This window comes from Staurois parvus, unplaced genomic scaffold (assembly GCF_062004578.1).
Source record: "Staurois parvus isolate SC_StPar_1 unplaced genomic scaffold, SC_StPar_1.0 ptg000218l, whole genome shotgun sequence".
Classification (NCBI taxonomy): Eukaryota; Metazoa; Chordata; class Amphibia; order Anura; family Ranidae; genus Staurois; species Staurois parvus.
In genome coordinates, this window is record NW_028318014.1 from 6,744,723 (window position 1) to 6,759,148 (window position 14,426).

General features: G+C 38.6%; 1 protein-coding gene across 2 annotated transcripts in view; it reads right to left on the reverse strand.

Moving 5' to 3' along the window:
* The window catches only part of SLF1 (SMC5/6 complex localization factor 1), a 180,847-nt gene that overhangs the window by 16,961 nt on the left and 149,460 nt on the right, over positions 1 to 14,426 (reverse strand). For both annotated transcript variants that reach the window (XM_089679164.1, XM_089679163.1), the window contains 3 exons: positions 13,071 to 13,165; positions 3,900 to 3,992; positions 3,403 to 3,585 (listed from right to left, as the gene is read on the reverse strand). In XM_089679164.1, coding sequence (XP_089535290.1) covers positions 3,403 to 3,585; positions 3,900 to 3,992; positions 13,071 to 13,165 — 371 coding nt within the window. The remainder of the gene's footprint in view (positions 1 to 3,402; positions 3,586 to 3,899; positions 3,993 to 13,070; positions 13,166 to 14,426) is intronic.

Consider the following 14,426-nt stretch of genomic DNA (forward strand, 5'->3'; position numbering starts at 1 on the left):
CGTGAGCTGAAGATTTTGCTTGTTTGGATAACTGTTATTGGCTGAGTCAAACCTCCAGTGACAGTGGGAAGTAACACATTAGCAGTGGATAGTGTTAACCTCTTCCTGCCCAGCCCTGGGATACCTTTAATAGAGCCTGTATGCCCGGGGGGAAAGAATTGGCGATCACATGACCGCTGTGATTGGCTGTCCTGCTGACTAATGATCATCAGTGGGGACAAAGAGCACAGTGAAGCATATGTGCTTTGTGTGTACATTAAAGCCTACCCTTTTGATGGCACACATATGTGTTATATGGTCAGCAACAGGTTACAAAAAAGGTGTGGAGTCCCCCCATATTCATACTAGACCCTTCACCTATGCAGCAAAAAAACAAGCCACAGTGTGCGTTTCCCTGCAAATTCCATACCAGACCCTCCAGGTATGGATTTTAATGGGGGACACTAAGCAAAAATTTAAAAGTTGGGCCCCCCTAAAAAATTAACATCAACCCTGACCTGAGCATACAATCTGGAAGTCTGTTCTACTAAATCATACCAGCCCTTACACCTTTGCAAAAGGGAAGCCTGCTGGCAAAGCACCTTGTCCCCATGTTGGACTAGGGTTGTGGGGGGTTTGCAGGCAGAAGACTTATTGGAATATGGAAGCCCCCTTTAACAATCAGAGGGCCCCCAGATACCAGTCATCCCTGTGTGAAAAAGTAAGTGGTACAAAGTACAAATTCACACACAAAAAAAGTGAATAGTAAACATATACACAGTTTTTGACAGGTCTTTTATTAAAAAAACAAACAAAACAAAAAAAAAACAAAAGTCCAACAATGTAAATTCATTATCAATCACATTGTCCAGCGATGCAGATCTATGTCAATAATATGAAGAACCCCACCAACATATCCTATCCCATTGCTTCATTTGCACTGAATGACATTTCCCGGGCCCCGACGCTAAATTAAACACAGGGACAGGTTATCCTGGATAACGTCATTGCCTAAATATGGATGTGTCCAAATTTAGTCACACTAGTCACACAGGGGGAGGTGTCTAGGGACCCTCTTTTTGTTATAGGGTTTTTCCAAGTTCCAAAAAGCCCACAGACCTCCACTAGAACCTGACCAGGGTTGTGGGGAAGATGCCTCTGTCCTCTTTAACATGTGGACAATGTGCTTTGCTAGGGGGTTCCCCTGCCAAGGTACTCCCCATGTTGAGGGCATGTGGCCTGGTAAAGTTCAGGAAGGGGAGGGGGCATGCTCATCCTGCTCTTTTCTGGCCTGCCAGGCTGCATACAGGGATAAAGGTCTGGTATTTAATTGTTTTGGGGAAATTCACACCTTTCTCTTTTTTGTGTGGGTTTCTCCCTTCCATATCAAACCCTCATCAAGTAACCCTACGCCATTTTTTTAAAATTGTGTGTGGATGTCTCCATTAACATACATATCTGACCCTCCTTTAGGACAGAAGTAAAGTGGTTGAAACTGTCGTTTGCCAGAAACTGCACTTTTTTTTTCTTTGTAAATGTCAATGCTGTTGTAGGTTGCATACGGTGTACAGATGCGCCACGTCACAGGCAGGTAAGGGTAATCCACCAAGGAATTAATTAAAAGAATTCTGCAATTTTAATGTTCTCTTTAAAGCATAAATAAAAAAGCTGCTCCCCAAATTGAATTTTTTTTTTTTGCTTTGGTACATGTTCCCCGGGACAGTGCCCAGTCCCCATGCTTATTTCTTTAACAATCCCTTGCCTATTAATCTAGAAAATCATCAATGCTGTTTGTTAACTTTAGGTTCCCCCATGACTTCAGTGGGGTTTGGAATCAGCACCTGAACATCAGTCATGTTTTGCCAACCAACCTTGAGTTGAACCTAGGTACGTTTGGCTCATCCATACTAAGCACCACTGAGAACACGTGTGTCACACATAAAGGCTTGTAAAAGAAAGCACTAATCAGCCACATTCTTTTTTTTTTTTTATGTCTCCAGTGCAGTATGAAAGAATAATATGGAGATTCTATGGCCCTTTTATGTGTGTTTTAAGTGAGATAACAGCAATTATTTTGTACGTCTGAACTGTTTGGATAACTGCTTTCTGTGCAATGGATCCAATATCCTAATGTGTGTGTTTATTTTAAGAGGCATCACACAGTAGAGAAGAACATTCAAAAGCAACATTTTCTTTTTTGTTTTTTTCTTTTTATAACGGCTGAAATGCTTTTCCCAAACTTGCTTCTACATAACAAGCACAGAATGAAAATACACAGCACCAAACAAATTATAGCAAGAACTAGCATGTGAAATCAGCCCTGCATTTCTAATGCAGTTTTCAGCCTGTTGGTGTCAGATCACTTGACAGGACAGTCCCCAGACTGTGACAAAGCCAAAGATGAGTCTGCATACTGCCAGCATTGGTGTGTGAAGTACTTGATGAATGCAAGTTTGAGTAGCTCTCCTCCCACAGTACGAGAAGATCATCCCTACCGAACACTTTAAAAGCTCAACCATTTCTTAAGCCAGAGGAAAGTCTAATCGAATATTGGCTGCTGCATCACTTAGACTGATTGCACAGCATCCAGATATTGGCTTGCTATGCTTGTGCTGGTAAATAAAACACCTAGGAGAGAGGCAAACACACTTCAATAAATACGAGGTATAGGAATGATGAGGAACAAGAGAGGCAGACACCGATCTCATGTCTTCAATAAAGACACTAAGTGGCCTTTAGAGGGCAGAAGAAGCCTATGAAACACATGCATAATCCCCACAGAAGTAATTTAAATGTGCTAAAATGTAGCATATGGGAGTCTATTGGTGATTTTGACCCACTGCATATATAGTTTTATGTTAGGTTAAAATGCATAATAACAATATTATGTACAAGCTAGAAAACACCAATAAATCTTAAGTAGTTAATCTTGCTGTGTTCACTGCTTTACATAGTGCACAGTGAGTTTCAAATATAATTTAACTAAGGAAATGTAGCCTGTATCGATCAATGTTTTCTTCCTGCTTCAAGGGAGAGAAGTAGAAATTATGAAGCCATATTGACTGTGAGTGCAATCGCTGGGTACTACCAAATGTAGCAAATCATACACCACAGAAACAAAATATTTCCTCATTCAAAGTTAAAAAAAAACAAAACAAAACAAAACTACTTGCAAAAACTTACCATGTATGTAGTTCTTTCAGCTTAATTTATTCAACGTTACAACACAAAAAAATGTTTTCAAACATGCATATATACATTCACAACCCTACAAAACAAAAAGCCCAATTTGTGCAACAGATTTAAATATAATTGCAGGCTTTTAAGGTAAACATTATAGCAAAGGTACAACAAGTTTAGAAATCTGTTAACCAAACATATATGAACTGCAAAGCTAAACAAAAACATTTTTAATTTGCTTACCCCCATACTGAAGTAGTATTTTGCCAATATCAATGTGTCTGTTTTGTAGAGCATCATGTAAGGGAGTCACACCATCCACATGACTGAGCAGGTCTACTTCTGGGCAGCGCTGCAAAATTTCACGGACACATTCTGTGCTGCCATGGTTACAAGCTTCATGCAAAGGCGTCCAGCCAGCATTGTCTGAGTTATAAATCAGCAACAATTAAAAAAAGAATCCAGCTAGACCACTGTACACATCCCACAGTAAAAAAAAACCCCAAAAACTTGGCAAAGCTCTACTGTGTGCTGTATCTGTGTTAAAGACTCATAAGCATGATGAAGAGAAAGAACTTTAAAAAAAAAATCAATACTGTCAGAGTCAATATTGGGAACAAATGTATCAAGCTTAAAAAAACTGTTGTGCCAACCTGAATCACTACATAATTGTTCTTTGTGAGAACTGCATATACCAATAAAGATAAACATAAAAGATAAAAAAATAAAAAAAGCCTCACCTTTCGCATTAATGTTGACCCCAGGAAGCCCGAGTTGTTCAGTCAGCTTTTTGACATTGTTGCTCCTGCACATTTTATGAAGGACAGTTTCTCCTACCAAGGAAAATTGAGAAAAAAATATTTAAGCAATGTAAGAATTAGCAGCAGGGTGCTTGGAAGTTATCCTGTCAAGCTGTGCACCAAGATTTTACTAATACCACAAACTGCATTTATAGAGAAAGAGAGAACAATCATCCAAACTCAGCTTGGGAATAAAAGAAAACTTTGCACAAACCTAGCAGTGTATTGCAAAGAGAGCAGTCAGACTATTCTGCTCTATCCCTAGCAGGAGAATCATCTCGCCTAATCCCCCTCCTTTCACTTTTAAAGCTTCTATGGCTTACAATAAAAACGCAAAATGAACAGTGAACTCCAAAAACACTCGGTTTTCAGGCAATAAAAGTTTAGAGTGTGCAGTTGCCCTTCCCTTAAAATTATTCATGAACCTCCATTACACAAGTCGTCCTTTTACACTGCATTTATAGCTTAATTCAAATGAATGTTCCTGGCCAAGCACGAGTGCCTCCGCACAGTAAAGGATAATTCACAATTTCAAATCCTTTAGCAGATGGTTTGCTGCTCCTCGGTAAGCTGTCTTGACTACAGAGACACTGGGAGAATAACGTGCCGAGCGGAGACAGCATCTAAACTTGAGGAGACAAAATGTGAATGTCACTGGCAGTTTTATACACTAAAAGGAAATATATATATATATATATATATGTATATATATATATATATATTAGTAGATGTATGCATGTGAATTCAAAGTAAATTCTTCAATAAACATGTGGTGATACCTATAAAAATGAGTTTAAAGAAAATAAAAACCTTTTAAATGTTTGTCTACATGATATATTGTACATTCTGTATCCTGTTTACTAGTGTTAAGCTTGCCACACAAAGAGTGATTTTTGCCAAATTGGCAGGAATGGGGTGAAATTTGTTCAGTGGACAGCCCTGTTTGCACCAACCGTCTTGACAAAAATAGAGTTTTTAGGTTCAGGTGTTCTGACAGCCACAGGTGCTGGCTGTCAGAATACAATAGTCAGCATTGTAGACGCTGTTTATTGTGGATAGGGAATGAAGTGATCTTAATGTGTATGGCCACCTTAGCACTTTCATTGTGCCCTACACCGCTCCTCTCTGTTAACATCTAACTGAACCTCTGGTAGGCCTACTCTATATCTGGGTCTCAGCAATTACTATTATTATTATTATACAGGATTTATATAGCGCCAACAGTTTGCTCAGCGCTTTACAGTATAAGGGAGACAATACAGCAACAGTACAATTCAATACAAGAGGGATAGGACGGCTCTGCTCCTCAGAGCTTACAATCTAATTGTTCCAGACGTCATATTGCCTGATATGCAGGTCATTTTTTAAATAAAATGAACAAAAAGTTATGGGAACTAAAGCAGAGTTGCTGCCCTAGGTGAATGCTTCACTGAAAAGGATTCACTGAAAACTAATAATACACATTAAACCAGGCGATAGATGGATCAAATGTTGGCCGGTTCAGCAGGGACAATCTGAGATTTGAACTATCTATGGGAAGGCTGATTGTAGTGAAGTCGATCTATCGATCGACTTCAATACAACCAGCCTGTCAGATTTTTTGCATGTGATTACTGTTGTCAGCTATAGCCACATCAGTGATCATAGTGTTCTGCTGGCAGGGAAGGCTACCCGCCAGCAGAACAGAATAGGGCTGCGGGAGGGATTTTACCATAAACACTGACTGTATTGATGGGGAAGTCGAGCCATTTTCTTTCCTTCTAACAGTGGTGGAAGGAAACAAAACTGTATAATCTATGGCTGATTTACTGTGATAGTAGAACGGCTTGGCAAATTTTACATGGCAGCTCCTAATTACAAGGCCCTTTCCTAACTCTTTAGAAATAAAGAAAAATCGAGTGGAGCAGTAAACATTTTGATTTTAGTCCCGTTGCAATAGTTTACAAAATACTACAGCAGTTTACCAACTGATTTAAATTGTGACCTGTAGTTGATTTTTACAGTTTATTTTACAGAACAGAAAAAACCCAATAGGTACATTTTTTCACAGGTACAATTCTAGGGCAGCGACTGAAGTTAAAAAGTGCCTTGACATCAGAGCATTCAGATGCCACAGACATGACAGCAAAGTGCCACAGCTTTGATGCAGCAAAGTGAAAGCTTTGCTAAGAGATAGCACGTTTAGAACAAGTCTGCTCAATATGACTTTTCGGTACAAAGTATGGGTAATTTACAAAACAGAAATACAGGTGGAAGGCCCTTCATATTATGTACTATAAATATACCCTGATCACAAATAGTTTCTTCTTGATGGATTTGTGTTGAAGGGCTTGGTGAAACACTTGGAAAGCAACGCAAAATACAGCCTTCCAATTAGTAACACACTTTACTAGTAAATTATTCATGGGAAAGACAGGGATATCAACTGTGTTTTTATTACACCAGTCAATAATGTACATTCATTATTTGTATGACTGCAAAAGCACCAACCAATGTAAGTTAAATGTGCTTTTTACTGTGTATTTAGAAAAATAGTGGAAGGACTCTACTCACCTGTTGCAGTTTAAATTTTAGTCTTAGATTAAACAGTTTAGACAAACCTGATAATCAGAATGAATTTCTCTCAATTTAACCTGCATACCAGGTTGTTCCAGGTAGGTAGAATTCTACAGCTACCTATACGCCTATTTCAACTCCTTTGGCTGGAGTTGGTTTTATGACCTAATCTTTTAATTTTATTACATATGAATAAGTAATAATATGAACATGTGTTTGGTAAAAGACTGCAAATGAAAGTTTCGTTTGTGTGGGTTTCCTTTGCTCTGGTTTCCTACCTTATTTTAAAAACATGCCAATATTCAACCAGCTTTCTTACAAAATTGCCCCCTGTAAGTGTTTGTACATCTACAGTGCTGAGACAGCATGAATTGTTACAGAATGTCAATGCTTCTGTGTACTCAGTCCTCTCCAAGCTGCACACAAATTGCGGGGAACAGCTAATAAGCTGCGGACCAAGAAGACAGCCTTGGCATAACTACCCCATGGAGGGATTCTGATAACCCTTTTAATAGGCACTTTCTCAAGAAAATATGGCTGAAGACATACATTTAGGTTCTACGACAAATTAATGTCTCAGTTTATAAACTATAATTTCACAGTATGACATCCATTATCCTATATATCTACCAAGCTACTATTCTTGGTAATACACGGTGTCTGTTCATTAAATAAAATGACCCAAACATATTCAGGAAATATATGAACCCCAATTAATAGGATTAAATTGCTAAAGTCCAATGCAACCTGGCAGATTAGACCACAACTACTACTAACATCAAATAGAATTGATAGGTATTCTTTCCCTTGGATGTTTCCACATTTTGTAGTGTTCTAACCTGTAATAGAAATGCATATAACTGGCATTGTACATGTTTTTCTATTTATTAAGAATTTCAAAACAACGTGACGACTCTTATACTAAACTGCAAGGTCAGCCGGCTTGCCAGACAGACTAGTCACATGACACTTTCAGTTATGACCAATTACTACTCCTCCCGCCCTCACTGTTTCCAATGAAAATATAAAAGTGCAGAAGCTTTTTGAAGACCCCTTGTATATCACTGTTCAAAATAAAATAGTACAGAATGCCAAGTTTCATATAAAAACAAAATCAGAAGTATTGACTGAATAAATATTCAACCCTTTTATTTTGAAATCTTTAAATAAGCTTTGTTGCTCCAAGCAAAAATACATACACCTATGTGTGGAAGGAATCAGGATTTGTTAGGGAAAAAAGGAAACAAGCACTATCATGGTGACCAAAATGCTGTCAAAACAATACAAATCTGAGATAACGTTTTGGAGGGCGCCAATCAGAAATGGGTTAAAATATATATTTTTTTTAATTAAACTTTTTTTTTTTTTTAACATTTTACAGAACAATGATAAATCCCTGATCTAAAAAAATGGACAGAATATAGCATAATCATCACTCACCAAGTGGCCAATGGTAACTCAAAAAAAGTAGACTTCCACAGGCCAGGTAGGTAGGTAAAACTGTCCATAGGAATTCTCTTACCGATACACTCCACAAAGATGGAACATATCAATTACAGTTGAGGTATGCCAAATGTGAAATGTTTAAAAAGATTCTCTGGTCTAAAGAAGCTAAATCTGAACTATTTAGCATTAATTCCAAAAGTGTATGTGATGAAAAGCCAAAACTTTTCATCACTCTGAGAACATCTTCCCCATGATGAAGCATGGTGGTAATGCTCTTCACTGGCATTGTTTAAAGCCGACCAATAGATGCACTGAATCTTGGCCGGTTCAGCAGGGATCAATCTATGGGCAGGCTGATTGTACAACAAGCATGTTGGACTTTTAGCATGTGATTATTGCCAGCTGCTATAGCTGCACATTAATCATTGTGCTCTCCTGGCAGGGACAGCTCCCCATGTCCTACCCCCTGCCAGAAGAAAACAATGGATCTGCGGGAGGAATTCCCCCATCAAAACGGACAGTGTTGATTGAGAAATCCGGCAATTTTCTTTCCTGCATCCATGGGTATAATCTATTGTCTGCCTAAGAAACAGGTCAGCATTACGGGCAAGATGGATGGACTTAAACACAGGGAAATTCCAAATATAGGAAAAAATACTTCAGTCCGCAAGATAACTGACTCTGTGATGCAGGGTCACCTTCTAGAAGGATAGAGACACTAAATATATGGTCAAAATTACATTGTAGCATTTTTAAACCAAGATCCCAAACATCTTAGAATGGTCCAAAGTCTAGACCTAAACCCAACAGTTAATCTGTGGCAAAACAAGAAAAGTGCTGTTCACTAAAAGTTCCAATCTAATCAGCAATAAGCAATGCAATGCTGAACGTGACCCACTTCTACCAAATATTGACTCTGCTGGAGACCTTATATCTCTGTTTATATTGCCATGAGAAATGCAGGAGCTTTGATTTTTTTCACCAGATTGGTTTTTATGGTAAGAAAACTTTGATATTGTAATGGTGTGTGACCATTTCATATTTTACCTGTAAAAACTATAAAATGTCTGCTTTTTTTGTTTACTTAACCACTTCCTGCCTGGCCCATGTAAATAAATGGCCGGACGGGAGCAGTGCAGGAACAGGTGGCAGTTTATAAATGTCCTCCCACATTCCCTGCCTGTATGCACTCCCTGGGAGAGCACGGCACCGCGATCCGGTGCCTGCTGTGTCCTCCGGACACAGTGGAACACCAATTTCTGTACGGGACCTCTGTGTGAGGTCCCGATCATGTAATCCCTGATTGGTCAATCAGTGATCACATGAATAGTAGTAAACAAGATGTCACTTGCTGACATCATTGCTTACTACTAGTGAAATCTGTGAATGATAACAGCTCTCACAGTATTTCTCAATCATCAAGAGATGGAGAAATTATTGCTTTTACAGCCTTTATGGGTGTAAAAGCAATCAGGGTAAAAAAAAAATAATTCTTCATCACCCCCCACAAGTAGTACAGTGTCACTATGGTGACACTGTACTGCTAGGGTAACAGTATGTTAAAAAAACAAAACAAAACATAAATAATAATATAAAAAGGTTAAATAAAAATGTAAAACACATTTTTGAAAAATTATAATTTTGGTTATAAACTAATTTGGGTTATTTTTTTTACTAAAAAATAAAAATCCCAGTGGGGAATAAATACCACCAAAATAAAGTTTTATCTGTCTAAAAAAAATGTTAAATTAAATATGGGTACAGTGTTGCATGACCACACAATTGTCATTCCCCTTGATGACGTCGTGATGACGAAACGCGTTGGGCGTGGCCTACTCGATGTTGACGTCAGGACGCCCTTTTCCCAGTGTGTGTCGGAGGTGATCCGCGGTGAGCGGGGACCGTCCACTACTTCAGTGCTGTGCATTGCTGGTTAGGCTGGTGTCTGTCTGGACACCTCTTTTGTGAGTTCTTTGATATTTTAATAAATATATATGTGTTTTAAACGTACTGCACCATTATGTCTTTTCCTTTGTCCCCGAGTGTGACTCATGCATATATGGAGATATGGAGTTAATGGAGAGATTCATCATGAGACCTTTGGCTGCAGAGCATTGCTTCTGGTAGTGATATGCTGTCCTTTATGCCGATTATCATTATTGATCACCTGGACGTGATTATTATTGAAAATTACTACATCTAATACCTGGATATCGTTTACCCATCGCTCCCAGAGCACAAGCGCTATTGCTGGTCTATAATTTGATCAGCATTTAGCTCTGGTGAGTCCATCTAATTCATTTGGTGGTGGATTATTCACAGTGTTATGAATTCACAGAGGATATTTTGAGTTTGTTTTGGACTTGCACAGATTTATTATGGACACTTAATTATATGGTGATATATATTTTTATTTAGCGCATGCCCTTATTAAATATTGTTTACATGAATGGGACTGCCTGCACACAGATGCACGGAACACCTCTGCATCCCGTGTGGGTAGAGGTGGCCATTTGCACGGGTATATGCATGAATGTGCTGATGTGAATGAGTCCTAAATGAAGTAGTATCATTCAAAACATTTTAATTTCATGGTGAATTAAATATATGTGCAAATCACTTTTAAGGTTACAGCACCTTTCTCTTGTACACTTATATTTTTACTGAAATACCTTTGAGTTTTTTTTTCTTTTTAATCTACAGTCTTAAATGTGTATATTGAATCTGTTTGCATCTGTGGCATTACTTAATATCTTGCAAACAGACTTGATAACCGGTTCCGCGCCGTCCTATAGCAGCAATACTGCTACAGGGTGGCACGGGTGCGCAATATCACGTATATACAGTATACACGTGATTTTTCAGTTCAGGGTAGGGAGCGCGTGTGGCCACACGCTGCCATTCGGCTGTCAATCACCAGGTCCCGGCTGCTGATTACTCGCAGGCACCCGGTGATCGTCGAGTACCTCCGACAGGGGAGAGACCTGTGCATAAACAAACACAGGTCTCTCTGCTGTCAGCTCCTGCACACTGCTTTGTTTGGCTCTGCATAGCAGAGCTATACAAAGCAGTGTGCTTACAGTGATGCACACACACAGCCAACATAGTGAAACAGCACACAGTTAACCCTTTGATCGCCCGAGATGTTAACTCCTTCCTGCCCAGTGCTTTTTATTAGCACTGATCGCTGTATTAGTGCCACTGATGATGTCAGTGACACCAAGTCAGTTCCCCCCAGTGTCAGAATGCCCGCCGCAGTCCCGCTATAAGTCGCTGATCGCCGCCATTACTAGTATAAAAAAAAATGTCAGTATCTATACCACCATTTGTAAACGCTATAACTTTCACGTAAACCAATTCATTTACATGTATTGGGGTTTTTTTTTTAGCAAAGACATGTAGCAGAACACATTTTGGCCTAAATTTATGACAAAATTTGATTTTTAAATTTTTTTTACTGGATATGTTTAATAGCAAAAAGTAAAAAAGATTGTTTTTTTTCTTAAAATTGTCAGTCTTTTTTTGTTTATAGCGCATAAAATAAAAACAGCACAGGCAATCAAATACCACCAAAAGAAAGCTCTATTTGTGTGGAAAAAAAAGGACGTAAATTTGGTTGCAACGTTGCATGACTGTGCAACTGTCAGTTAAAGTAACGCAGCACCATATCGCAAAAAATGGCCTGGTCAGGAAAGGGGGGTAAATTGCCTGGAGGGCAAGTGGTTAAAGAAGCTAAAACCTGTTTATAAATCTGGAACAAGTATGGCAGTACTTTCTTTACTAACTAGTGTGTGGGGGATGAGGGAAATATAACAGGACTTCATTGTAAAATATTTGGGCTTAAATACAGTTTTAAATGAAGCCAAGGGTGATGCAGTCTGGGCTCAGTGCCTGGAGTAAAACAGTCCATATGCTGAAATTTGTGCAAACTAACGAGACCCAGCCTTTGTTCACAAAATGTCTAGGTCTGAAACAGACAGACAGACCAAATTATACTACCAAATCAGATGATAGCTACATTAATAGCAGAGCAGATGTATGGTTAAAACACAAATTGTACAGATATTATGTTTTTTAATGGCAAAATAAATCAATATTACAAAACTGACCAGATAAAACGATGCCCCAAATTGTTTTTAATAGATATAAGAATAAAGAATATACTGTGTACACTTCACCTGCTTCCTGGATGCTGTTATTTTGTGGACTATTCCAGTATTAATACTGACAGAGATGAGCTTAGGCACGATCAGACAGAAGTCTGAACCCACTTGGTCTATCCTGTCAGGAACCTGTCCAACAGACAGCCAATCGCAGTGGGCGGAGACATTCCCCACCCAACAACTGTATGTATACATGACCCTTGTATACAAGTGGCTTTCTAGTCCAAGTAGAGTTATGGGGGCTAAGGAGAGCAGATTTTTTTTTTTTTGGTGAAGTGAACTTTAAAATGCTCTCTAGATTTCCAGAGTTAAAGTGGTATTAAATTCCAAACCAGAAATGTAATAAATTGCACCTTACCAATCATTAGATGTGGTGGCTGCATCAGTTTTATTTTCTTTGTTTTTTCTTCCCTCTGCTTTCACCTGGTAATCTGCCCAGTACAATACCTCCTGTATTAGTGAAACACAATTCTGGAGGAATGAGCACAGGAGGCACATCAGACAGCAGCATTGTCAGTCTGGGCGGAGGGAGGGAAGTGTTAAATGTACCAGCAGACTGAAATAAAACAACAAATTTAAGCCAAACTTCAGCTCACACTTTATAATCAGTTACAGCAATAATTTTCTATCCTTTTGGGATAAAGGTTTTACATTAATAAACAAAAGCTGATCATTTTAATCACCCCTGCCAGTGTTAAGTGGTTTGTCTCATCCATGTAAACTTATACATTCTGCTGAAGAGCTTTAGCTTCTGAAAAATAACAGACTTGCTGGCTGGCTCACCAGATGAAAACAGAAGAAAGAAGGCCTAAAAAAAAGGAAACTAATAAACATCATATCTAAGAATTGGTAAGCTGCAATATAATAAATGTTTGCTTTAAGGTTTAATACTGCTTTAAATATAATGTAAAACCATAACGTAATACATTTATAGAATGATGTCTACCTTTCCTGTTTTGGCAGCTGGATTGTAGTCGGTTAACTAGCGGTACTGTAGCATCGGCACCTCCATGTGTCCTTTTCCTCAACTTCGAGGAAATCCTGTTAAAACCACAAATAATTAAACTTAAAATGAATTGCCAAGACAAAGGAGTTAGAATTTTCTAACATGCATAAATAAAATGCATCTACATTTATTTGGATGTAGGGCTCTACAACATAAGTCAACAGCTGTTATTTTTAAGAAAGTAAGTAATCTTACTTATTCTGGTATCTTTAATACCTTGTCTATAAAGGTATGTTTATAGACCTCCTGGTGTTCAATAGGTAAAAAAAATAAAACACGGCTCAACATGTTGTGCGGGAGGAGAACCATTCCTATAGAACCACCAGATCACTTCTACAGATGGTGGAAGGGGGTGCCTCCCCTGTGATGGACAGCCACAGCTGTGCATGTTCCGATGTACTATGAGGAGGGGAGTCCATCTCTTTGCTCTAATCAGAGCTCAGAGGTCTGCAGTGTAAGACTTCAGATCCTTTCAGAGCTGAGAGATGTAGCATAAATCATGTGTTTTGGAAGGCTTCAGAGAAGCAAGGGACACATATAAACAGGTGCATTTATCATTTTAGGAGAATTTGTCTAATCTCTGTGGATAGTCACTTCACTGGGTATACGTAAGGGTTTTCAACCACATTGAAGGAAAATAAAATTATACAAAAATTAAATTGTAACAATAAAAAAAAACACTAAAAAAAATGTAAAGAGCACCCGTCACCTCATACTTACGTATGCAATGCAAACACACACATGTATGTAAACAGCAATCAAGCTACGGACATCAGGGTGAAAGCAATAATTCTAGGACTAAAATTCTTTGTGAACTCTAAAATGATAACCTATCAAGCTTTAAAACTGAATGCAGTTTTATTTTTTCTTAAAAATATGTTTTTAGAGAAAATGGCATTCTGTGCGCCCTAAACTAAACTACTGTAAATCTGACTAAACTTGTTTTAAAGCAGGAACTTCTAAATGCAGATATTCATAGAACTCATTATTTCCCAAAATGCAAAGTGTTCTGTGGTTGGAGGTGGATCCTGTCATTCATCTGCCCTTCCTACATTCACAGAACATTCTGTAGAGTAGTACAAATACTACAAATGGAACAGATGGATGGAAGGAGAGGGCAATTAATACAACTGTTTCACACTGGCAGTGAATGATGCTAACCCTAGCAGTGCCTGAGCCTCAGTGAAGTGGGGGACACACGTCAGCAGTAGGGAGAAGATTTCTTCACCATGCAGCAACCAGCCAGACATGCTATACACTTCCTTACATGTAAGTTATGTCCCTGGTGCTGTATAG